Raw genomic sequence first — 27,960 nt, 5'->3', positions numbered from 1 at the left:
ATAAGACTAGATTTGGGGGAATTAAGACTATGGGAGGGTTTAGATAAAATAATTTGGCACTAGTAGGTGAAGTTAAGCATACAGATAGGCCATGGCCCAGCAAAATTATTTCTTTGGAAAAGGTGGTGAGCTTTGTGCTTCCAAGCGACCATTCTACATCACCCAATTATAGAAGAAAATAGGGGACCATCTAAGTAGAATGAGAATAGCATGAATCATGTAATAATTCATATCAAACTGGTGGCTCGCAGACACTCTGCAGACTGTGTTGGGACAAAGATCCCTATTTTTTGTTAGACCTACAAATTGAGAAATTTGATATGAAAATTTCTGGCTCCTTTGGCAGAAGAAAAGGTTTGTGCAAAATAGGCCTTCATTTCCCGATGTTAATAATTAGCTGAGGCGGGGTGCGATGGCTCATGCCTGTAATCCCAGCACTTGCGCTTTGGGAAGCCAAGGCCAGTGGATCACCTGAGGTCAGGAGTTCAAGACCAGCCTGGCCAATGTGACGAAACCCCGTCTCTACTGAAAATACAAAAATTAGCTGGGCATGGTGGCGCACGCGTGTAATCCAAGTTACTCAGGAGGTTGAGGTAGGAGGATTGCTTGAATTTAGGAGGTGGAGATTGCAGTGAACTGAGATTGCGCCAGTGCATTCCAGCCTGGGTGACAGAGCCAGACTCTCTCTCAAAATAATAATAATTAGCTGAGCTGCATTATAACTGATTCCTTAATGGAGAGACTAAGAGCACTCCAGTTCATTGCAGTCCACACCATTCCTCATTACTTGCCAATTCCGAGACAGGTTGTCAGTTACCATTCTCCTAACAGTTGTACTACTGGTGCTTGTGCTATAATAGCAAAGTATTTCTTTGTATGCATATTTTCAGCCATGGGGAAGTAAAGGTAACCCAAGAGTATTTCTAGAAAAATGACACAACATGTTTCTTCAAGGGCTGATGTTATGCAAAATGTATTCCTATTGGCAGATGGATAACTTTAGGTCTTTCTGCCTACCTGGCTTTGACAGCGTTTTTTTGTTTGTTTGTTTTTGTTTTTTTGGTTTTTTTTTTTTTTTTTTTTTTTTTGAGTTGGAGTCTCACTCTGTCACCAGGCTAGAGTGCAGTGGTGCGATCTCAGCTCACTGCAACCTCCGACTCCCTGGTTTAAGCGATTCTCCTGCCTCAGCCTCCCGAGTACCTGGGATTATAGAGTACAGCTGTTCACTCCATTCAGCTCTTGGTCTTAGAAAAAATAGTTTCATTTCCATCCTTGAGTGTGGCAAAGGGAGAAATGTGGCCAATATGTTTTAGTATATGTGCACCATGACAGCATTTCTTTATGTTCTCCTGGTCTAAATACTTATTCTAATGTGTGCAAGAGACAACCACAAGGTTTGTGCACCTGGAAGTTCCTTGAGATACCACCAAGATGCGGAAACCTAGGAGGATACCTGAGAAGAGAGTCATACGATATAAAAAGACTTTTAAAAAGAATACATCTTTCCACAGTGAAACAATAGGACGGATAAATGAATAGTGCTGCTGATAAAAGTGTCTTCTTTTATGGAAGCACTTCAACTAATGACCAAAGATTTGACATTAGTTCTTTTGTAGAATAAGCAAGTTTGATCATAGTCTCTCATTTAAAAAAGAATATATTGCTAAAAAGTTACTTTGTTACAAATAGCTTGAGAAAATTGATTATCTTGTGGAATTCTGTTTCCCCCAAAAGCCAAATCCTAAAAATGCCTGCAGATCTTATGTGTTTTTAAAACAAGGCTCATAAGCAACATGCTAACATAAATGGCAAAACTATTTTATGGTAAACATATGTATTTAGCAAACGTGTTAAAATGTTCTGTGACTTATTGTAATTGTGGGACTTTTTAGTAGTTTTCCTCCCCCTCCCACTTGTATTTTCCTCTTAACCATTTCTTTGCCCCCTTTTCTTGTTGGGTTATTCATCAGTCTTCTGTTAATTTGATGAGCTCTTCTTATATTATGAATATTTGTCCCTTCTCTGTTGTCCACATTTTCTTCTGGTCTTCTGGTTGTGTTTTAACTTTTTCTATGCTAAATTTTAGAGCATGTAGGTATTTTTCTTTTCACATATCCAAATCTGTGAATCACTTCCCTTTTGTCTTTTGTTTTCTTTTTGTATTCCCCATACCAAAATTACTTAATTTAAAATTGTGTGTTTTCTCCAAAGTACTATACGCATTTGGTTGAAGCAGATGAAATTGCTATTTTGTCAGTCAAAAACCAATACAATGCCAGCAATTTCACATGGCTCCATTTAATAAATCGTTTGAAAAGTCAAATAGTATTGCAAGTCCAGCAACCCAAAGCAGGAGTCTCCTTTCCTCCTCTTCCTCCGCATTCCTATGGCTTCCCTTGAGAGAGAACCACCTTAGCTCTGGTTGGCATTTTCTTCTGGTATTTATAGCATATAACTTTCTTATAATGCTATTTCTGGATTTTATAAAACAATATTTTTGAGTGCCTTTTACATTCTAGATGCTGTTCTGGGCACTGGAGTTTCAACAGAAATCAAAACAAACATCTTCCTTTTCTAGCATTTTGTGTTGGGAGTAGGAGTGGAGACAAATTGCTGAATAATTCGTTAGGTGGTAGTAAATGCCAAGAAGAAAAGTAAGGTGGAAATGGAGATGGGGTGATGAGGGAGCTGGGGAAATGGGCGTTTCAAATTTAAATATGGCGATCAAAGAAGGCCTCCTTGAGAAAGCCATGTTTGAGCAAAAACCTGAAGTGAGTCTTGTTGGGAATAAGCATTCCAAGTAGCAGTACAAGCATGTGCAAAGGCCCCGAGACAGGATGCATGTGTACAGGCCCCTGACAGCGTGTGCAAAGGCCCCAAGACAGAATGCATGTGCACAGGCCCCCCACAGCGTGTGCAAAGGCCCCGAGACAGGATGCATGTGCACAGGCCCCTGACAGCATATGCAAAGGCCCCGAGACAGAATGCATGTGTATAGGCCCCTGACAGCATGTGCAAAGGCCCCAATACAGGATGCATGTGCACAGGCCCCCCAACAGCTTGTGCAAAGGCCCTGAGACAGGATGAATTGTGCACAAGTGTGTGCAAAGGCCCTAAAGATGGGTCAAGAGACCAGAGTGACCTGAGCAGAGTGAATGGGGAGAATGATAGGAATTGAGGTTGTCAAGATAACAGAATGTCTGTGGGAGGAGGACCTTTGGCTCTTATACTCCAGATCATTGAAGGGCTCTAAGCAGAGCAGTAATATGAACTGCCTTCTATGTGTAAGGGTCACGCTGGCTGATCTGTTGGGAAAGGATTGTAAGGGAGAAAGAGCAGAAGCAGGGAGCTCTTGTAGTCATTCAGGCAGACGATGATGGTGACTGGAAGCAGATATTATCTGTGGAGGTGGTGAGAAGATGTCCCATTCTGGATATATTTTGATGGTAGAACTGAGGAGATTTCCCGACAAAGTGGCAAACCAAGGATGGGTGTATGGTTTTTGGATTTAGTAACTACAAAGATGGAGTTACTATTTACTGAGATAGGAAAGACTGCGGAGGAGTAGGTTGGGCTGAGGAAAAGTTCAGGGATTCCATTTGAGGCGTACTGAGTTGACATCCAAATAGAGATCTATGACACTCCAAGATTTAAATGCCAATTATTATGAGAATTATACTTTAAAACCATATTTAATAAGCTATCACTGATGTGAAAGTACACTATGTGGTATGAGTCTTACTGACTTGTAACATACCTCATTTCTTAGAGGTTAGCATGTTTATTAATGAAAGAGGTTTGGCTGTTATTAATAAAAGGAAAAAGCTCACTGGGCAATGTAAGTTATATGTAGTTTGCATAAAAGTTTTGTTATAATCCGAGTGCAGTGGCTCACACCTGTAATCCCAACTACTCCAGAGGCTGAGGCGAGAGGATCACTTGAGGCCAGGAGTTCAAGGCTGCAGTGACTTACAGTGATGCCACTCCAGCCTGGGTAACAGAGCGAGACCCTATCTCTTAAAAATAAATGAAATTGTAACAATAACATTAAGGTAAATTGCTAGTATGCTGTAAACATGAATTGCAGAAATTTACACTATTTAAAGTTGAATCTCTGCAAGTCAAGGGCTGCCTGTATATAAAGATTGTCAAATCATATATGTTTATATATGTATATGCTTGCATATATATGAATTATTAGGAGAAATGCATGTCTTCCTATAGACTTTTGAAAATTTTGCTTAGCTTTGGTGGATGGCATAGAAGTTAGTTTATTTTTGGTCTTCCAGCACAGTGTGTTTGCTTCCAAAGTATAATTGCTTCTCGATGGTTGAACCGTCAGCATTAAAAATCCTCCTTTTTCCTACTGCAGTGCAAAATAATCCATATGAAGAGTAATTTTTTTTGTAACATTGATCAGATTTACAGACTGTTTTCCTCTGGTTAATTCATTATAGAAAACTTGTTCTAATCAGTTCACGAAGCATCACTTATCATGCGTCCCTTTTCTAACATACTTTCTTACAAATAATTTCCTGAAAAGTCACTTTTTCTCTACTTTTGTCCTTGCTCTGGAGTACTTCGTACATTCTTTTAAAACAAGATCAGTGTGGGGACTTAATGTAAGTTAAGAGGGGTTTGCCATAAAGTTAAATAAAAATGAAACTGTCCATTTGTTGTTATTTCTTTCAAATGTTATTATTTACCCACATCTACTCCTATGTGTTTTTTCCTAATCCTGTTTCTTATTTCTGTCTGTCCTCCTATGTTGAAGCAACACTGATCTTCAACAAGTTATCTGCATGTTTTATAAATCCAGTAAAAATTCCCATTTATTCAGTATTCAATCATTTTATTAAAGAATGTCATGCAAATTAAGTACAGCTATGTCTAAATATACTGCCTTAATATTTTTCCTAAACATAATATTTATGCATAGAAAACAGAAGCATTCTTTCAAGGTTCTTTCTTGAATACGAAAGAACACTGCATAATCTCAGCATGTCTGGAATACTACTTGGAAATATTTTTTCTGACAGAAAGAAACCATTTCTGCTTGGAGAATTTTAAGTTGCACGGACTCAACTGAAAAAACATATTAAAATTTCAAATCAATTTTTCTCTCTGTTCAGAACTATATTTTTATATACAATTTTACATATGTATAACTGTATTTTCTTATAATTTTGAAGGTATAAGTAAGAACTTATTTCTTTATTAGGCGGCTTACAAAAAATTAAGTTCTCATATGGTTTCTTCTCTCTCTTTTTATGGTGATGTTCTGTGCTGTACTTTAAAAACAAATCGTCAGTGGTATCAGGAAAACTTTTAAAGACCTAAGTAATATTTGTCTTTGAAAATTGCAAATTGATATCTTTTATTAACTTTTGTGGTTTCATTAGGTACTTTGAGTTTCTGTTTTTATTTTTAGCCTGAGATGAGCTGAAAGACTCAAGGGTATTTATGGCATGTGAACATTTCTTTACATTTTACTGAGAGGAACTTTGAACCTGCAACATTGCAGAGATGAATTTTCTAATAGTATGTTTGAAAGCATTTTTCCCCTTTATCTACAAAATTGGCATATGTATAATTGGCTAATATAGTCCATAAAAATGTTCATTTTTCTTTGGTGATTTTTTTCTGACATTGTTTTGTAAGATCAATATGGAAGCTGACTAACCTAGCCTCTTTAGACTTCAGTAAATCTAGATTTAGCATTTCTTCTCAGTTTAAACCTCCTCCCAAGATTTTTACTTGTTTGTTACTGTAAGATGTTCTTAATTATCCTCCATAGTCTTTGGGATAATTTTATGATTGGCATATAATGAGAGCATCATTTTGATAATAATTTTCTGTTAAGGTCATGTTACTAGGTTGGTTATGACTTGCACTATTATAACAGCATTGGCATTATATTCAAAATGTTTATATTAGTAGAAATGTTCAATGTTTGGTTGTCAGAAACCTAATATCATATAATAATTTCCAGCTGCTTAGTTTTTATTAATGTCTACATGGTTTTTTTTTTTTTAAATCTTCTTAAGAAGTTCACTTATAGTAAATTTTTTTTTTCCTTGTGGTTAAGGTACCTATTGAATCAGTTAAATAATTGCTTGGTCAAATGAATCTGATTTTTAAGATGCAAAACATAACTTTCATACAATGATTTTAAAATGTCTTCTGATTAAAAAAATTTGCATTTTAGTAATTTTAAGGTGAGAAAAAAAGAATTTAAATGTTTATTTTTTTCTCTGTTGAAAAAATTAAGCAGTTTTCTAGACTGTGTTTGTATCAAATAAATGTATTCCTTAAAACCTTAGGAACTTTAGAGTGGCTCCTTCTCTAATCCTCTGAGTCAAGATTGTTTCACTAGGACCTCTTTTCCCATGCTATCAACATATATAAAATTTAAACATATTAAAAGCTTGTTTTTAACATTAGAAATGCATACTATCTGATGTTATTAGACCAGGTTGGTTATGTAAAAGAAATGTAATCAAAGATCTAAACTGTCCCATTTGAAAAATTGCGGGTGGTAACGTTAATAGTATTGATTTTGAGGTAACAGAAAGCCAAGTCCCATTTCCCCCTCATTCACATGTGGGATTTTTGGAGGCTGTTAATGTGGGTGATGAGTTATCTTGACTTTGCTTGAGGGCCTTTTATGTTAATGGGCATGTTTGTAGCTAAAATGATCATGTATTTTTAATAAAATGCCATCTTAAAGGTCAGCATTTTATTAAAAAGTGAGATCATTAAAATTACAAATATTTACATTTTAAGTTTACATTGATATTACGTGTTTGTGAGAGCCAAAGAATATAATAATTTGTGATTTTAGAAAGGATTTTTTATCCACTTTATTAGTTTGGTTGTAAGTTTCAAAACCGTAAGTACTCTTTTTTTCATCATTACTACTTAGGTGAGACTTCTGGTTCTCTCTCTTTCTTGTCCTTAATCTTAACTTCTTATATTATATTCTCATTTTTTATACTTTTCCATGGATTTTTGCTTTTGTTGCTTGCTTTATGCTTGAATTTATGTGGCTATTCCTAACTATTGTTAATATACAAATTTGGTCTATTACCATAATCACTGAAAAATATAGATGATTAGAACTTGCCTATGAGACATAACCAATATGTATTTTGTGTTACATGCTGATATAACCACACAACTACATCTGCCAATACGGATTTCATTTGTTTGTTCATTTCTTGTTTGTTCATATCTTTTTATGTTTTCTTTTTAAAATTATAAATGTGAAATTATGTAATTTTATATAATTATATAATCTAGTAATTTTGAAACATATATAATATTATAGTAAGTTTGAAAAATAGAACAAATAATTGTCCACAGCCCTCTCTACCTAACACAACCACTGTCTTTTTAAAAAATATATTTTCTTCTATATTTCTGTATCCATAACAGTCTTTATATTACTAAAAAAGTAAAACTCATAGTGCAAGTATGATTATTGTATCCTGTTTTTTTTTCCATTTATTGTATGAAATGCATTTCCATGGTACTGTGTAGTTTTATAATTTTAATAGTTTCAACTTCATTTCTTTGAGAAGGTGTTTTATAATTTAATTGATCATTTCCATACTTCTGCATATCTTGGTTACTTCCAAGTTTTTTAGTTGTTAAAAAATATTGCTAACATTTGAAATTATAGTATGGGTAGTTACAATATTTATCTATAATATGAAACTTAGTTTAATAACAAATGATTCTTAATTTATGTATGTAAGCATTAAGATTAATACTCTATTGATGAATAATGTTTTACAAATGCAATGTCGAGAAATAGCTTTGAAAGTGACCAAATTGCAACTGTCGAAGTTTTAAAATTTTTTACTTAAGAGAAATTGGAGTGACTGGAATACTTGCAGAAAGTCTTATTTTCTAGTCATGGTCCTGCATTGTGAAAACACCTTAAATTACAAGCATTTGAGAATAAGTTTTGTGTCCCCTAGTGGTTGGGAGCCAATGACACTGGCTTACAGATTTTTGTATTTCGAATACAGGGGAGTATTAAAATGTGTTTCCTTATATTTGGAAAACGTCTTCTATCAGGAAAAAAATTATGTTTTTAATCCCTAAGTTAAACCATTGGTCCTCTTTGTTAATTTTTTCTATTAAATTATTTCATACCTAACATAATGTAATAGAAATGAGCTGAATTCATTTTTTTCTATTATGCGTCTATGTATATAGGGTAATGTTTCAAACTTTCTTCTTGACTTCATTTTATCATTTAATACTTGAACCAAAGCTTTGGCCATCTTTGTTTATTACACTGAAGAGTGTACTTAAACACGTGGATTTTTATACCCACCTCATAGGGTTACTGTGAGAATTAAATAAATTTGTCCCACATAAAGCGCTTTGAGTAGTGCCGGTCATCTAGTATGTGCCCGACAAATATCAACCACTACCACCACGTATACTGTTGTTTTGGTGTTGATATTATTAAAAAGAGAATGAAAGGCGAGGTATGGTGGCTCATGCCTGTAAACCTAGCACTTTGGGAGGCTAAAGTGGGGCCAGGAGTTTGAGGTTAGCCTGTGCAACCTAGTGAGACTCCATCTCTAAAAAATACAGTTTTTGAAAAGTAACTGGGTGTATTGGCATGTGCCTGTATGTCCAGCTGCTTGGGAGGCTGAGGTGGGAGGATCGCTAGAGCCCAGGGGTTTGAGGCTACACTGAGCCGTGATCACACCACTTTACTTCAGCCTGGATGACAGAATGAGACTTTCTCTCAAAATAATAAATAAATAAAAATAAAAAGAGAAGCTAAATTTAGACCAAGAATCACCTTTTTCTGTCATGGCATAATAATGTACCATCTGGTATTTCAATACAATGTATATGTCAACATAAAGTAGTAAAAGGGTTGTTCAGTATTTCTGGGACCATTGGTTAATTATTTAGAAAAATATAAAGTTACAGCCACACTTCCCAGGCCTGATTTCATCCTGATTACATGTCAGTAATTCCAGATGGAATTAAAAAATTAAGTGTAAAGCCATGCAACCCACTTTTTAACACTTCAGAAAATATTGGTGAATATTTATCAGAACTAAGATGGAAAAGTTAATAGAAACAATGGAAGGAATCACAAAGGAAAGATATTTATAAATTCAAACACATAAACAGTTTAAATTTCTTTATGATAACAGTTAAAAGGAAAATTGAAAACCTTATATCTTTTCAACAAATAGAACAAAGGGTTCATGACCTTATTAAAAGATACCTATGTATATATATTTATGAAGACTCTAATCCAAAAGTGATCAAAATGTATAAACCAACAATTTACAGAAGTAAGAAATGCAAGTGAGTAATAAACATGAAAAAAATACCCTCAGCTCCACTAACAGTTAAAATAACAGTGATGTACAGTTTTCACTTGTCAAATCACTAAAGATTGTAAAGAAGAGATTAGAAGTCCTTTGATGAGAGAATGGTGAAATGGGCCACTGTACATACTGCTGGTGGGAATGGATATTGATATTAATCAATCCGAGAAGCATTTGGACAGGATCTGTCTAGTTTCTAGCAATTTGCCCTAATGAAGTCATCAGTGACATGGGATAAAGGGATGTTTATTGCAGTCTTATTGAACTAAGAAGCAAATAACAAGCAACTAAGATCTCTCCCTTTACAGTTAAATTTTTAACTTTAACCAAAGCTATAAATTAAATGATAAATGAACAAGTCATCATAAATTTTCTACTGGAAAATATTAGATAAGCGGTGTCTGTGATTAGGGACTGACCTGCAGCTGCAGTCTTAACTCTGAAGTCACTTTCCTATTGTAATAAACTAAACGTGCCGTTCCTTTCAAAAACACAAATCTCTAGCAGCTGTGGGTAAGCTCCCTGGAAAAAGCCTGTCCATAAAAATGTTGAGCCAATTATAAATTGCGAAAACATGAAATGTAAGGAAAAATATTTTTTATGTAAAACTGTTCCCTTACTCTAAATTCCTTGTTAATGTACCCCTTTCCCTTCCGTCTTTTTTAAAGCCAGCTCTTGCTAAGACTTTTGCACTGAAAGTGAACTGAAATCAAACAGGTTCACATTTATCTAAAAGAATCCTCTGTGTACTTTCAGTTTAAGGTCACATTTTTTGGTCTTCCTTTTAATAAGAGAAGTAAGATCTGAAGGCAAGAAACGATTAACTCCCTTTTCCTGACACAGAATTACTCTGCCTTAAGCTTAGACTTAACTAAGGTGTACTGACACATTGCTCATTATTTTACTGAAATTGGAAAATTACAGCCTCTGTACTGCCTTGAAGGACATGTTAAGTGTGCTGTCACCTCTGACTACCCATGGGGGACAGAATCTAGAAAAATTGCCCTTTGGAGTATGGGGCAGGCTGAAAAATCATCACAAATAAATACTCTGAATTTCATAACTCTTGCTATATCTTTTGTTCTGGCTATTTTATTGGTTGTCCGGGCTGGCAATTTCTCCTTCTTCTCACCCTGTCTGTGTATGTATATACATATATATGTATGTACATGTATGTATGTTTCTGTATATATATATGCATATGTGTGTATGTATATCAGATATGTGCATATGTAAATATGAGCATTAGTATGTATTCGTGAATTAGGGGAGTAAGTAAAAAGTAAGACCAAAGGAAAGGATACTCTCTTTAAATGTAAATATGGTAACAAATAACTATATCCCTAGAAAGAGAATCTATGAAGACAAATGAAAAAATAGTTAATACATATTAAACCTTTCTGTTGTATTTTTTAAACTTATTTATTTATTTATTTATTTATTTAGAGACAAGGTCTTGCTCTGTTGTCCGGGCTGGAGTGCAGTGGCGGGATGTTGGCTCACTGCAACCTCCACCTCCTGGATTCAAGTGATTCTCGTGCCTCAGCCTCCCAAGTAGCTGGGATTATAGGCATGTGCCACCACACCTGGCTATTTCTGTTGTATTTAAAATGTCTTAATACTTAATAAGGTACTTTAGGCGTCTACAATATTTAACATATTTAAATCTGGCTTTAATTTTAACATTTTGTCTGTTTTATACTATTAGTCAATTTGAAACTAATTAGTGAGCCTCTTAACTCCCCCTCCTCGCCCCGCTTTTTTTATTTTTGCTAGACTGTGCTGTGGGACTACAGGGGGTACAAGTTCCTGCCTTCAAGGTTCTTTGAAGTAGTTGGAGGCATTGTAGCATGAATCTGTAGCTAACATGTAAAGCACTTACCATATGCCACAGATGGGACCGAAGGCTTTACATGAATTATTTAATCCTTAACCACCTTGTGAGGCAGATACTACTATAATCTGTATTTTAAAGTAGAGGAAATGAGCCTTGTAGAGAAGTAAGTCAGCAGAGCCTAGGAACTGGTCCGGATCCTCTGCCAGCCTCTGCTTGGTAACAATAAGTGACCAGCTGCTCCAATGGAAGCCCTGTGGCGACCTCACTGTCTTTGCTCCTTTGCATTGTAAAATATCGTTCAAGGCACTAAAGCTTCATAACCTACGTGAATTCCTGTGCATTAAGGCACTGAAGCTTCATAACCTGCATGAATTGATTGGTGTTGCTACTGAAAAACTGATGTGAACAAGTGCAGTGTATGGCGGCGCTGTCTGTGCCCGGTGGGGAGCAGACTCAGATGACCTCCAGAGTTTGTTCCAGCTCTAAGGCTTTCTTGTTAGCAGAGCGTTAGCCTTTGACACTTTTTAGAGTTTTAACTCTTAGAAAATGCCTAATGTATCACACTTTCTTTGTTGAAATTTACATGAAGCAGATGAAACAGGAATAATAATAGGGTTTTTGTTGTTGCCTTTTAAAATTACTTCCATTCAGTAAACGTTTATCAAGCAACTGTTCTGTAGCAAGCCTTGCACAACTGACATCACCCAACTATCTATGCAATATGGTCCCCATCTTTGACACTCGTGCAACATCACCTTAAGAGATCTGATTACCTTCTCTTTTCCTCACTAACTCTTCATTGTTTATGATGAAGGTAAAAACTTAGCTGGGTGTGGTGGCTCATGCCTGCAATCCCAGCACTTTGGGAGGCCAAGGCAGGTGGATCTCCTGAGGTCAGGAGTTCGAGACCAGCCTGGCTAACATGAAGAAACCCCGTCTCTACTAAAAATACAAAAATTAGCTGGATGTGGTGGCAAGCGTCTGTAGTCCCAGCTACTCAGGAGGCTGAGGCATTAGAATCGCTTGAACCTGGGAGGCGGAGGCTGCAGTGAGCCGAGATTGCACCACTGCACTCCAGCCTGAGCCACAGAAGTGAGACCCTGTCTCAAGAAAAAAAAAAAAAAGACAGTAAAAACTTAAGTGAATTGTAAAGGCTCAATTAAGTAAGCACATTGAAATTCAAGATTTAGCTGTGATTTGCTCATCAGAAATTTGTCAGGTTTTTACTTTTGGATGTTATTTCCTGTGGATGAAGAATTTATGTTGTTATATCCATTCCTGTGCCAAAAGTTTGTAGTGACTTGACAGCAAGCCTCCCTCCATACAGGGAATAATTGTAAAATAATTTATAGTTGTACCTGCTTATCCTGTAATTGCCTCTCATGAGGCAAGAGCTGTGGAAACATGAAATTAGAATGCTGTGAAATATCAGCATTCTAATTTTGTTGTTAGAGTAGCTCATGTATCATCTTTGTGCTATACCAGAAATCATGCTAATACTGGGCTATAGTCTGGGCCAGCACACATCAGTGACAGAGTAGGTGCTGGGGGTGGTTTGGGATAACTAAATTCCGCAATTAGGAAGAGATCCTTGTCTGAGAACCACTGTGCTCAAGCACGAGGGGTAGTTGTAAGGACCTTGGCTACTTCTGGTGTAGTGTGTGATGTCTGTGATAAGGTGGCTGGGTTTGGTGTCTCATGCCTATAATCCCAGCACTTTTGGAGGCTGAGGTGGGCAGATCCTTTTTGCTCAGGGCTTCAAGACCAACCTGGGCAACATGGCGAAACCTTATCTCTTAAAAAAAAAAATTGAGCCAGGTGTGGCGGCACATGCCTGTGGTCCCAGCTACTCAGGGGGCTGAGGTAGGAAGATGGCTTGAGCCTGGGAGGCAGGGGTTTCAGAGAGCCGAGGTCGTGCCACTGCACTCCAGCCTGGGCAACAGAGCCAGAAGCTGTCTCAAAAAAAAAAAAAAAAAAAAAAAAAGTTCCCTTTTCTGGGTTCTATGAAGCTTTCCCTACAACCTAGAAAACAAGATGAACAAAGAGTAATAGACAACTTTTTCTCTTGCACTTTACATAGAAGTTTGAATCCTCTCTGCATGTGTGATTTTAGAATCCCATCTCTTTTTCTCATCCTAGGGCCAGAGGGGCGCATTTACCTTCTAGCTTTCCTCAGATGTCATCTCTGTCTTATAAGATGCCCATGTGTTTACAACTTGTCCTGTTCTCTTCTTTTTACGTTTGTAAAGGAGCTTTAGAACAACTGTCTTCCTTGTTTTAGATCCTTTTTGAATAACCTTTTCTCTCAACTCAAATATCTTCTCAAAATCAGAGTGACTCTTAGAGGGCCACAGAAACATGTTATCAGATAAACTTTAGTCACTCTGTCCTTAATATCTTGATCAATTTTTATCAAACTCTGAATCCATAAGGTGAGTCACATAAAGCCATTGTTAGTCATTGGTAATTGTTTCACATTTCCTTTATTTTGAATCCTGTTAATTTCTTAAACCCAATGGTAACAATTATTCATTTCCTTTATGCAGTCATCCTGTGATATCCATGGGAGATTGGTTCCAAGACCCCCTTGGATACCAAAATCTGCAGATGCTCAAGCCCCTGATATAAAATGTTTACTTGCATGTAATCTATGCACGTCCTCCTGTATACTTTAAATCATTTCTAGATTACTTGTACATGTAACCTAATACAATGTAAATGCTATGTAAATTGTTATAGTCTATTGTTTAGGGAATAATGACAAAGGACAAAAGTCTCAGTACAGATGAAATAACACTCAATACATGTTCAATAGAGATGCAGTTAAAAAAATTTCAGTCCATAATTGGTTAAATCCACATGGATGGAACCCACAGATTCAGACAGCTGACTATATTCCCTAAAATCCACACAAATTAGTTATTATATTTTTTCATTTTCTTACAAAATACCTCTGTTTATAAAAAAGATATCTATGGCTGGGCATGGTGGCTCACGCCTGTAATCCCAGCACTTTGGGAGGCAGAGAAGGGCGGATTACCTGAGGTCAGAAGTTCGAGATGAGCCTGGCCAATGTGGTGAAACCCCATCTCTACAAAAAATACAAAAGTTAGTCGGGCATGGTGGCGTGCACCTGTAATCCCAGCTACTCGGGAAGCTGAGGCAGGAGAATCACTTCAACCCAGGAGGCGGAGGTTGTAGTGAGCCGAGATCACGCCATTGCACTCTAGCCTGGACGACAAGAGCAAAACTCCATCTCAAAAAAAAAAAAAAAAAGGTATCTATTTATCAAAGTTGATGAATATTCTTTTTGAAGAGAATGTATTTTTATATCTTTAAAATGTACTTGCATTTTATTTTGAACTTTGCAGCTGATATAAAATATCAGGGTTTTTATTTTGTTTTGTTTCGGAGATGGAGTCTGACTCTGTCACCTAGGCTAGAGTGCAGTGATGCGATCTCGGCTCACTGCAACCTATCTCCTGAGATCAAGTGATTCTCCTGTCTCAGCCTCCCGAGTAGCTGAGATTACATGTGTGCACCACCACGCTTAGCTAATTTTTTTGTATTTTTAGTAGAGATGGGGTTTCTCCATGTTGCCCCAGCTGGTCTTAAACTCCTGGGCTCAAGCGATCTGCCCTCCTTGGCTTCCCAAAATGCTGGGATTACAGGCATGAGCCACCGTGCCTGGCTCTATTTCTTAATTTCGTATGTGTCACATTATGAAAGCATAGAATTTCCATTAGAGAAAAGAACCTGAGGCTTGATCATTTATTCCATCACCTGGAGTCCAGTTAAAGTTAACTGACTTGCTGAAGACCAACTAATTGTTGACTGGGTGAGCCTTGTTCTGTCAGCCTGACTGACGCATATGCACACGCTACACTACACACTCCCTAATTTAGTTTTCTTTTTGTTTAACAATAGATGCTGCCTGTGCCGTGGGTACATTGTGAGGTTATGCTTAGGATGTAATAGAAACTTTGTTAATGTTCCATGAATGAGAGAACTTGTTGTTTACATTTAAAATGCTTTTACAGTGTTTTTAACTTTTTCATATCAAATGTGTTTACTAATCACTTCTTGATAAATTATGATTTCTGACTTATTTTTGCTTTATCATATGGTTATTTTACTCAATGATTTTTCAACAGAGCTCTTTATTGTTTAAACCAAATAAAATTTACATTATTATAACTACATAAATAACTATTAATTCTAAGTTATTGTTTTTATAAAATTGTGTTCTATTATTTTTTTCTTACCGAATGCATTTCTAACAATATTATGATGAATAGGCTGGGCACAGTGGCTCATGCCTGTAATCCCAACACTTTGGGAAGCTAAAGTGGGGGGATTGCTTGAGGCCAGGAGTTCAAACCAGCCTGGGCAACATAGCAAGACCCTGTCTCTACAAAATATTTTAGAAATTAACCAGGCATGGTGATGTGTGCCTGTAATCCCAGCTGCCTGGGAGCCTGAGGTGGGAGGATCACTTGAGCCCAGGAGTTCAACACTGCACTAAACTGTGATGGCACCACTGCTCTCCAGGCTGGGAAACAGAGTGAGACCCTGTCTCTAAAACATTAGGGTTTTAACTTTAAAAACCAATATTATGGTAAATAAAATCCTACCCAACTCTGAGGGTTTTTTATTTTTATTTTTTGAGGGTTTCTTTTCTGGTTGATGTTACTAAAAATATACTTATTTTAATATTTGCAGCTGGTTTTAGAAGAAGTTTTCGTCTTAGTAGAAAAGATAAGAAAACAAATAAATCCATGTATGAATGCAAGAAGAGTGATCAGTATGACACAGCTGACGTACCCACATACGAAGAAGTGACACCGTACCGGCGACAAACTAATGAGAAATACAGACTCGTTGTCTTGGTTGGTAAGTGCTTGTTTCTGTGAGTAATTCTGAGGAAATAAGTGAGCTAGTAAGAATTTCTCTTCAAAGTGAATCATACTTGAAGTTTTCAAGCTAAAAATCTCCTCCCCTTGAACACCTTTTGTCTTGTCTCTGAAACAAAATCTTTAGTTTTTTGTACTTAATTGACTTGCAGAGACTTTTAAGACATTTCTGAGGAATGGTACTGTCGTTTTAGTGGAACCTTTGTCAAGTGGGGATGGCAAACACTGTTGTAATATGTGAAGCATACATCAGGCAATTAAATAATAGAAGTGAATATTTTTGAACACAATGCAAGTTCGTTTCAAAGCATTTTGAGCAGCAGCATGGTACAAGCTTCAGATGGCATTTAGACCTTCAGCGAAATAAAGTATTACAGCAGAGTTCTAGGATATTTCAAGCTAGAGAGTCAGCAAAGTTGCTTTAAAGTTGATAATTGGCTGGGTGCAGTGGCTCACACCTTTAATTCCAGCACTTTGGGAGGCCGAGGTGGGAGGATCACTTGAGGTTGGGAGTTTGAGACCAGCCTGGCCATCATGGTGAAGCCCCATCTCTACAGTGAAGCCCAATCTCTACAAAAATACAAAAATTAGCCGGGTGTGGTGGCACAGTCCTGTAGTCCCAGCTACTCAGGAGGCTGTGGCAGGAGAATCCCTTGAACCTGGGAGGTGGAGGTTGCAGTGAGCCAAGATCGCACCACTGCACTCCAGCCTGGGTAACAGAGCGAGACTCTGTCTCAAAATAAAAAGGTAGTTAATAAAGGACTGTGGATATTTTCACAAACATCGATTAGATTTGCATCCTAGCATCTATCTTGTGCACCCTTCACAGATGTGAGCAGTCACAAGCTCCATGTATCTTCACTTCATCCTCAATGCATTTCTTTAAAAATGTAGTGAGAGATATTTAAACTTCCAGGATCAAAGCCAATGATTTTAGAAGTTTTGGAGTAGAAGAGCATGGTGTCTCTTTGTATTAGTACATTTTCACACTGCTGTAATTACCTGAGACGGGGTAATTTATGAAGAAAAGAGGTTTAATTGGCTCACAGTTCCACAGGCTATACAGGAAGCATGACTGGGAGCCCTCAGGAAACAACAATCATGGCAGAAGGTGAAGGGGAAACAGGAGTGGGCTTCACATGGCAGCAGGGGAGAGAGAGAATGAGAGCGACAGGGACGTGCCACATACTTTTAAACCATCAGATCTCGTGGGAACTCATTATCATGGGAACAGCATGGAGGAAATCCATCTCTGTGATCCAGCCATCTCTCACCAAGTCCCTCCCCCAACATTGAGAATTACAGTTCAACATGAGATTTGGGTGGGGATACAGAGCCAAACCGTATCACTCTTGTTAATTGTTCTTTTATAAACTCATGATGATACTTATGGAAATGAGAATCAATGGAGAAGCTGAGAATTACCCCATCTTAGGAAGATGGAGTCTTTTGAAAGGTTACAACCCATGCTGTTCATTGAGAGATGGTGGGTGACTCATGGGAAATGATGCAGTTTCTCACATCTGTAGGTCCTGGAAGTGAACACTAGCATCATTACCTATTAAGATTGTTCACATTATTTTGAAACACATATTCACATACTTCAAAAGAAATTCAAAATTTCCTTTATTAATAATACCCACATCTCCTAATTCATTTATACTGAGCCTCCTCAAGGAGGAGGAGGAAGAATTTATTTATAGCTTACAGTGCCCTGCTTCTCATCCTTATAGAGGTGTGCTGAGAGAACATGCATTTCCCAGTTCAATGGGGCTACCTGAGACCTCCTGCTCCTCTCCCACCTCACTGTCCCTTCTGTGCCGCCCCCTTCACCAGCACAGATCACAGCAACATCTCTTCTGTCCCTGTTGCTTCTTCTCCTCAACCAAGGGGAGAGACATGTAATAAAATGGCAGTGAGGCTGGGCACAGTGGCTCATGCCTGTAATCCCAGTGCTTTGGGAGGCTAAGCCAGGAGGATCACTTGAGGTCAGGAGTTCAAGACCAGCCTGCCCAACATGGCAAGACCCTGTCTCTACTAATAATATAAAAATTAGTCAGGTCTAGTGGCAGGCACCTGTAGTCCCAGCTACTTGGGAAGCTGAGGCACAAGAATTGCTTGAACCTGGGAGGTGGAGGTTGCAGTGAGCTGACATTGTACCACTGTACTCTAGCCCAGGCAACAGAGTAAGATTCTCTAAAAAAAAAAAAAAAAAAAAAAAAAAGACGTGTTGGTCTGCTGTGTGTTGCTGTAAAGGAACACCTGAGATTGGGTAATTCATAAAAAAAAAAAAAGATTTGTTTGGCTTACAGTTCTAATAGCTGGAAGTTTGGGCATCTGGCAAGGGCCTCATGCTGCTTTGACGTGGTGGAGGGTGAAGGGAAGCCTGTGTGTGCAGAGATCACATGGAGAGAGAGGAAGCAGGAGTGGTGAGGTCTCAGGCTCTTTTTAACAACCAGCTTTCTTGGGGGATGAATAGGGTGAAAACTCACTCCCTGCCTCACCCCAGGGAGGGCATTAATCTATTTATGAAGGATCTGCTCTTATGACCCAAACACCTCTCCTTGGGCCCCACTTTCAATGCTGGGATCAAATGTCAGCATACAATTTGCGGGGACAAACATTGAGACTGTAGCAAGAGGGAAAAATAAAATGGGAAACTTCATTATCTTGGAGGCCACCTCTCCAGATTTGACTGCATCTACAGTCTGCCTGGTTTTGTTTGCTTTCAGAGTCCCCAGGTTGTTGCCTTTTGTGCACTGTCCAGAGGTTTGGGCTGTATTCAGCGGGGGATAGGCTCTGGTGGGCTTTCCCCGATATAGTGGATCTGGAACTCTCTGAAGCTTTAAACTCCTCTGACACAACTCTGCCTTTCTTCATGGGTGTGCCTTAATCAGCCTCCTCAAAACTGTGTAATGGAACCCCAGCCCTACTGGTCAGCAGTTGAAAGGGTCATCAGGACAAAAGAATATCACAGCATCATTCCAGCTACCTTTTGAGGCAAAATAATGCTCCCAGAATTATAGATCTCCATATTCCTTTGTCAGCCAAAAATCATAGAATGACCTGATGTATTTTTGCTTCTCGTGTATTTGAATGCTAATTGTCCAGATCCATGATCATTGATTGCACTAAAATTCATCTGGCCGAAATCATCAGTAAAGAGTAATTGTACGCACTTCAGTTGTCCTGTTTCCCCTTTGGCCTTTGGGTTCCTGCTACCCAAATTCTGAATTGAATGTGGACTCTGTTTTGGGGCCAAGTGCTTTGCTTTTTTTCTTTTCTTTTCTTTTCTTTTCTTTCTTTCTTTCTTTCTTTACTTTAAATTCTGGGATACATGTATAGAATATGCAGGTTTGTTACATAGGTATACATGTGCCATATGGTGGTTTGCTGCACCCATCAACCCATTATCTAGGTTTTAAACCCTGTATGCATTAGGTATTTGTCCTAATGCTCTCCCTCCCCTTGCCCCCACCCTGCAGGCCCTGGTGTGTGATGTTCCCCTCTCTGTGTCCATGTGTTCTCATTGTTCAACTCCCACTTATAAGTGAGAACATGCGGTGTTTGGTTTTCTGTTCCTGTGTTAGTTTGCTGAGAATGATGGTTTCCAGCTTCATCCATGTCCCTGCAAAGGACATGAACTCATCCTTTTTTATGGCTGCATAGTATTCCATGGTGTACATGTGCCACATTGACTTTATCCAGTGTATTATTGATGGGTATTTGGGTTGGTCCCCTCCCTTTTCTCACTTTAGTTTTTCATTCCCAGCAGAATCCTAAAGCCTTTTTTTTCTAGCCCTGTGATATCAATCCTATTACAATGACTGCTGTTTCTGTCTCCTGTTTGAAATTCCTTAAGTTTGATTCCTGATTCTCGGAGATTTCCCCTTTGTCTTCCAACAGGGCTATTACCCTCAACATAGTTCTAAACTGGAAATGCTAAATACTGATGCTCCCAAGTGGCATAGTCAGTGAACATTTATATTTCCTTTGATATGTGCTTCTGCCAATGAGTGTTTCCTCATTCTCTAGAGATTTCCAGGCCTTAAGTAAATAATTAATTGCATTGCTTCAATGACAACCAAAATATCTGTTTGAACTTCTTAGGTTTCTCTGCTACTAAGATCTAACTGTAATGTTTTATTACCCTCCGCTGTTCCCAACTCCTTTCAAACAGTCTCAAGCAAGTTTTTAAATTTTAACTTGCTTTTAAGAGGGTCCTGTCCTTCCTCCATGCTATGTAGTAACAGTAACTAAAGGCTATGGGTGTATTATTTCCTTCAGTCCTCATCATGACCACATGGTAAATACTTTCATTATTCCCCATTTTACAGATGAAGAAACTGAAGCACAGAGAGAAATGGGTAACTTGTCTAAGATCCTGAAGCATTAAATTACAGAACTGATTCAGACCCCAGCAGGTGGACACCAGAACCCTACTTCTTATCTTACTGTGGAATATGGCTTCCAATTTTAAAATTAAGGCAGTACTTGACACTCTGTGCTGGATCTAAATATCTTACTTTTTTAAAAATGTCTCTGATTAAAGGACTATTCATTCATTTTCCTGACAGATACCTCCTTGCTTTGTGAAAGTTTAGATGTGAGTCTAGTGAAAGTGTTTATGTTCACTTGAATCCTGTCCACGTCTACAACTCGAGTTTCCAATGTAGGTCTCCCTAGGTCAGTTCAACAGGCTTGGTGGGCTCACCTCTCTCTTCCCTACACGATAATTCTGCACACTGTCTAGGCAGGGTTTCTTACTGCACCTGTCATTACTATTTCACTGTCCTGCTCCTTAAAATTTTTCAATATATTCCTAAAATGCTGATTTTCCTGGTCTTTCCCTCAAATTTGTTCACATTTCCCATGGTCAACCTGGGATAAGTCTTACACTTACCAGGAAAGGTTATGTTCATAATCTATCTACTGCCTTCAGAGTTCAGTGATTGTCTCTCAATAGTTTTTTTGATTGCCATAGATAGAGGTAGTCTTGGAGAATACACAGAGGGAGGATCTCCTGCCCTTCTCCTCTGACCTCCAGACCCTATTCCAGGGCTTGTCAAATTTAACATGCATTCTGGTCACCTGGGGGTCTTGTTAAGAGGCAGTTTCTGATCTGGTAGCCTGGGGTGGGGTCAGAGAGCCTGCATTTCTAACAAGCTCCCAGATGATGCTGTTGCTGCTGGCCTGATTAATTAGGGTGCATTTTGCTTTCCCCTATTGCTACTGGTTCAGATGCAGATGCTGTGAGGTCTGGTGCTGTGCACACAGGGAGAAGCCTTGTTGCTCTGTTTGAATGGGTTCAGTTGCCATTGCCTTCTTTGGTTAGTGATTGTGAATTGGCTGCCATTTATTTGGATATTCTACTTTTCTTGGCATTATATTTTCAGTTTTGTGCTTTCTCGTGTATGCCTTATAATGATGGCTTAGAAACTTTTGGTTTCCTCTTAATCTTTCTGCTGTTCAGGATTTGCTCAGCGATATTTCAGGTTTTGGCTTGTCTGTTTTGATCAACAGATTTGTTATGATTATTAGCCTTTAGTCTGAAATTCCTCTAGGAAAATTAACTTTATCTGAAACTCTTTAGCCCCTAACACGTTCTTTTCCTATTTTGGAGCAATTGCTGGTATAAGGCAGTATTTCTTAAATCTGTAACAATTGGATTATAACAGAACAGACTTAATGGAGAATATTCATTTTATTCTTTTTGTCATGTTAGATCACATTTTCTCTTCAGGCGAATGGTATTTCCTGTGTCTCTATATGAAAAACAGAGTAAGGGCCGGGTGTGGTGGCTGATGCCTGTAATCCCAGCACTCTGGGAGGCCGAGGCAGGCAGATCACTTGAGGTCAGGAGTTCGAGACCAGCCTGGCCAACATGGTGAAACCCTGTCTCTACTAAAAATACAAAAATCAGCCAGGCGTGGTGTCAGGTGCCTGTAATCCCAGCTACTTGGGAGGCTGAGGCAGGAGACTCACTTGAACCTGGAAGGCAGAGGTTGCGGTGAGCTGAGATCATGCCAGTGCACTCCAGCTTGGGGAACAAGAGCGAAGCTCCATCTCAAAAAAAAAAAAAAAAAAAAAAAAAAAAAAAAAAAAAAAAGAGGAAGAAAATCATGTAAGCATAGTATATTAATGCAAACTTCTTAGTAATAGTTCTACTAAAGAAAAGATCTAGAAACTCTCCAGAATCAAGAATGCCTGTACAGCTGGAGGCTTGGAAATTTCATCCCCCTGGTGTCATTAACAGAACATTCCACCTCTACCCCACTGTGGCCTATGTACAGCATGACACTCCACAGTGGGATCTGGTGACGGCCAAGGCAGTTTTATGTAACTATCCTTCAGAAGTATTCCCTATTATTTGCTTTCTTCTTTGTATTCCTTGCTCAGAAACCCTTTCAGCTTATGTGTATGGCACATCGGAAGTATCAGAAGCTTAGAGCCTGTTATGTGGAGAAATCCCCATCTCTTTATATCCTGTGAGGCAGGATAATGTAGAAGATGAGAGATGGGCCTCTGGGACAAGATGGCTGCCTTCCAGTCCTGTGACGCCCTTCGGTAGTCACATGACACGGGAACAATTCAAATTTTCTCTGGGCTTCAGTTATTCATCTGAAAATTCGAGATAATAAAGACACCTACTTTCTAGGTTTGTTTTGAGGGTTAAACAGAATAATCTGTGCAAAGACATAGGCCAATTCCTGGCACCTAGTATGGTTTTAATAAGAAATATTTATTGCCCAGCATAGTGGTGCATGCCTGTGGTCTCAGCTGCTCGGGAGACTGAGGCAGGAGGATCAAGACCTTGAGCCCAGGAGTTCAAGACCAGCTAGACACAGTGAAACCTCATCTCTAAAAATAAAAAAAGAGACTGGGCGCAGTGGCTCACACCTGAATTCCCAGCGCTGAGGGAGGCTGAGGCAGGAGGAGTGCTGGAGGCCAGGAGTTCAAGACCAGTCTGGGCAACATAGTGAGACTCCATCTTTACAAAAAAAAAATAAAATAAAATAAAATAAAATTAGCCAGGCATGTTGGCGTGTGCCTGTAGTCCCAGCTACTTGGGAAGCTGAGATGGGAGGATTGCTGGAGTCTGTGAATTAGAGATTACAGTGAGCTATGGTTATACCACTGCACATTCTGGGCTGGGCAGCAGAGTCTAAAAGAAGACAGAGGAGGAGGAGGAAGGATAAGGAAGGAGGAGGAAGGAGGAAGGAGGAGAAGGAGGAGGAGGAGGAGGAGAAGGAGAAGAAGGAAGAGGAGGATGAGGACTTACATATCAACTAAACATAATAAGATAAACATGAAATGTTCAAATATAAGTAGGTTTCTGCTGGTTTTGAACCTCAGTGTTTAAAACACTTATTAGATTATCTAGAAGTTTATCATCTAAAATAGGTAATGAAGCCATGGACACAAATTTTGGAATTTCTGGGTTATTCCTGAATTAACTGTTTACTGTTTAGTTTATGATTATAAAAACGTTTTATACATAGGAATTTATTTCCTTGGCCCCTACAATGTGTATATGTATAGGAAGATGGAAAGAGTATAAGTGTCATAGTCCTCCTTGGAAATAATTTTTGGCTGAGTGCAGTGGCTCATGCCTGTAATCCCAGCACTTTTTGGGAGGCTGAGACGGGTGGATCACCTGAGGTCAGGAGTTCTAGACCAGCCTGGCCAACATGGTGAAACCCCATCTCTACTAAAAGTACAAAAATTAGCCAGATGTGGTGGCAGGCACCTGTAGTCCCAGGTACTTAGGAGTCTGAGGCAGGAGAATCACTTGAAACTGGGAGTTGGAGGTCTCATTGAGCCGAGATTGTGCCACTGAGTGACAAAGCAAGACTGTCTCAAAAAAAAAAAAAAAAAAGATAATAATTTTTTACCCAGTGTTTTCAAAGCCATTGGGAAAAGTGACATTTGCTTTGAAACTGTTTCATAAATATTGTTGAGAAAATACAAAATATTATTTTTCTATATTATCACAATGCTATATGGTTTTTATTCTTGTATTTAATGATCAAGAAATAATAATAGACCAAGTTGTTACCATGGCAAAAATACAACAATGGAGGACTTTGAGCTGTGATCAGAAGTATTATGATTTTCTCTTCATTTTGAAAATGTATTATTCTTAAGCCTCATTTTAGCCACCAAAACATCTCAATGACAGTTTCTGTTAAATTTCCTTCTGCATTTAAAAGTATTTTCTAGAAAGTGTGTTGAAACCAAATGTCAAGCTTTTAGTACATTTTCCTACATGACAAGTCTTATCTTCAGTGAAACCCAACTTTTTGAAAAGTAAAGTAATAAAGTCAAATAATGTGTGTGTGGGTGAGGGAGGGAGCAGGGAGAAGACTTGGGTGTTAAAAAGCAACTAAAACACTTTTCATGGTTTAAGCCAAAACAAGAGCAAAAATTCATCTTGTGGATATTCAGACAATTTGCGACTTGTTCTGTCTGGCTAGGAGGTACAAGAGAAACTAATAATAAATCTTTCTGTATATTTCACATTTTTAGCTTGAGCATATCGTACTATTCTGCTCTCCTTTGTGCTGAATCTTACATGCTGCCCAAAGACTGCTTGTAGAGCTAATTTGAATAAATAGGCATTTATTATAAGACTGTCACTATTTTTCCATAATACTGTGGCACAACACAAAGCCTCCCACATAAAGCAGAGTGAAAAGTAAGTGCTCGAAACTAAATATGAGTGTTAGTGTGTTTATTAGAATTCTAATATCTTTTGTTGCACTTTGATGGAAGGCTTGTAGGAATTAGAGTTGGCTCTGGAGGATTTTATATAGATAACTGTAAAACCGAAAGGCATAATGAAATTCATGAGAATGTGATGGATTTAAAATTATAACCCTTGTATGTAAAAGGTAAATGTGATTTTTACTGGAATCACAGTTGGCTTTTTATGCCGTTGGTCAATCTTAAATATTTATTTTCAGACTTCATTTCTGGGCATAAACCACAAATCTGTTCATTCAACTGAGTTTTACGGTGTACCAGCTGTGCCAGGCACCGTTCTGAGCACATAAACAGTTTTGCCCTTGTGCCATTTATGTTCTAATGGGAGAAGATGGACCAAAACCGTATTTATAATAAATTAGTAATAAATAATAAAATCACTTGTATAGTTGTTAGAGGGCAATAAGTCTATGGAAGAAAGTAAAGTGGAACGGGATAAGGGGAATGAAGGGTTGGGGACATGGACAGGATAAATTTTGAATTGGGAGCTTGGTGGCCCCATTCTGAGCAAACTCTGAAGTAAGGCAGTTTCTCATGCCCCCGTCTACTTAGCCACAGAACACTCAGGGATGATTTTATTTTGACCTCTTAATTTTGTTGCACTCTTGTCATAGTTTTGAAGTAGAGTAAGATTAGTATTTTAGTCAGTCTATATAAGCGTAGGGTAAATAGCTGCGTGGAAAAAATGGTGCTCTATCAATAAGCTTCCCACTCCTTTTCACTTTTCTTTTGTTTTCCTTCCTTCCTTCTTTTCTTTCCTTTCTTTTCTTTCCTTTCCTTATCCTCCCCCTCCCTCCCTTCCCCTCCCCCTCCCCCTCCCAATCTTGGCTCACTGCAACCTCTGCCTCCTGGGTTTGAGCCATTCTCCTGCTGGGATTATAGGCACCCCCCACCACACCTGGCTAATTTTTAAATTTTTGGTAGAGATGGAGTTTCACCATGTTGGCCAGGCTGGTCTGGAACTCCTGACCTCAGGCGATGCGCCTGCCTCGGCCTCCCTGAGTGATAGGATTACACCCATCCATATGCTTATTCTTTATGACTTTCATTTAAAAGATACACATTTACCACATTTCATTGATTTCAGTAATTATTTTCACAATAGTAATACATATTGCTGTTCAAGTAAATGTTTATTCATTTCTCAGAATGTGCACTAACATGTAAATAAGTATAGAGTTGAAGGTTCAAAACACAACGCCTGAGAGCATGGCCATTAACAGTTTTTTTTTTTTTTTTTTTTTTTTGTCAGTATAAGAACATCATACCTGGTATTTCAAACCATTCTTTCAGTGCATGTATGGTTTTGGGTGTGCTTCTAGGCACTGATGTTATTGCCTCAAATCTTTTTCCATTATTTAGCTTTGTTTTATTTTTTGTTTGTTTTTGTTTTGTTTTTTAGAGAGGATCTTGCTATGTTACCCAGGCTGGACTCAAACTCCTGGCCTCAAGTGATCTTCCTGTCTCAGCCTCCCAAGTAACTGGGATTACAGGTGCAAACTGCTGCACCTGGCTTGTTTCTTTTTTGTTGTTTGTTTTTTTGTTTTTGTTTTTGTTTTTTTTGGTGGTATATGTCTGTATCAGATTCAAAAAAGTAGATTATTTGGGGGTACCATGTTTACAGAATGAAAAACTTGTATGCATCAACTATGAATTAATTTTGAAAGTATACTGTGCTAGCCTTCTAATCAAAATATATTTTTTGTTTTTTATACATAAACATTTGTTACAAATCATAAACACCTAAACGTATTTGGGGAATAAAAAGAAAATCCGAAACAGAACAATGAAAATACCCTACATCTCATAATTACATTACATGAAATGAGGCAATAATGTCAACCAATTTCAAGATCGTTTGGGGAAAAGGTGTCATATATGTCTACCTTCCTCTATGTAAATTAAAGTTGAGAATTTGCTATCGATTTTTAACCTTTTTAAGATAAACATAAAGGAATCTTTGCATGTAGTTAACAGTGACTGTTTTCTTAAATTTAAAATCTTAAATAGAAATCGTATTAACATTTTATTGACACCTTAAATGGGCTACATTACTTTGGTTAAAATGAATGAAACTTTTTATAAAACCATGCAACACATTTCCTTACTTTCAATAAGGAGTTACTAATTAAATGCATAAAAAGGAATTTAAAATAGTATTATGCTTTTCTAATTATCTTAATTATCCAATTGACACACATTTTTCCCAAGACCTTCACGTAACACAAATTGATACACACAGCTTTATTCTTCCTTTCCAACATGGTTTTATAAATTCTTATGAAATATTTTTTAGATGAAGCAGATAAATACTTACATTTCTGGTTTGGCTATAAACATTCTTTTCTTTTCAAAGCTAAGAGACACACCAATTTTAGTTCACTGCCTGAATTCCAGATTAATAAGCTCCAAAATCATTTTTAATGTGCCTTTTTGGCTTTTACTTACATATATCATCTTTGTGTTTGATTTTCCTCAGTCCTGAATTGAGAATCCTAACACATATGCCCAGTGTCTGTGGCCCAGGCCTGGTCTGCACATCATCCTCATTCAGTTTATATTAGACTTCTCAGGGATTCTGCACAGAGTGAGCTTTGAGATCACCAGATTTGACTTCTGCCACTTTTTGTAGCCTGCATCTCTGCCTATTCCAGGAACATAATTAGTCATCACGAAGTATGGATTGCGTGGACTGGGGATGAGAGAGTCTGTGAAGTTCCAATTCACAGCCATAAACAGACAGCAGAGCAACAGCTACCCGAGTTCATGTTTTATCGGCATGTTCTTTTCAAAAGATCATAGGTGGAGTGGAAAGAATGCAGACTTTTGAGTTAGACAGACAGGCTTTTGAGCACCAGCTAAGCCACATGCCAGATGTGTGACCTTTGGGAAATTACCTCACCTTTCATTGTCTCAGTGTTCTCATCTGTAAAATGAGGATAATGATACCTTTCTTGCAGGGATGTTTTGAGGATAAGTAACAGTGTATGTGAACCATGTCACACATGACTGTCATGTAAAAAGAACTCACTATGTCATCATCATAATTATGCCACAGCCTATTGTCTGTGAT

At 38.1% G+C, this 27,960-nt stretch overlaps 1 protein-coding gene across 8 annotated transcripts in view; it reads left to right on the top strand.

The window, feature by feature from the left end:
- MPP7 (MAGUK p55 scaffold protein 7) overlaps positions 1 to 27,960 on the top strand; it is a 256,591-nt gene that overhangs the window by 202,387 nt on the left and 26,244 nt on the right. For all 8 annotated transcript variants that reach the window (XM_055275011.2, XM_055275006.2, XM_055275012.2 and 5 more), the window contains one exon: positions 15,931 to 16,101. In XM_055275011.2, the coding sequence (XP_055130986.1) occupies positions 15,931 to 16,101 (171 nt within the window). The remainder of the gene's footprint in view (positions 1 to 15,930; positions 16,102 to 27,960) is intronic.

The sequence above is a fragment of the Symphalangus syndactylus genome, chromosome 4, assembly GCF_028878055.3.
Source record: "Symphalangus syndactylus isolate Jambi chromosome 4, NHGRI_mSymSyn1-v2.1_pri, whole genome shotgun sequence".
NCBI classification, from domain to species: domain Eukaryota; kingdom Metazoa; phylum Chordata; class Mammalia; order Primates; family Hylobatidae; genus Symphalangus; species Symphalangus syndactylus.
Note: the sequence above shows the minus strand (reverse complement) of the source record. Positions and strands in the feature narration are given on the sequence as shown.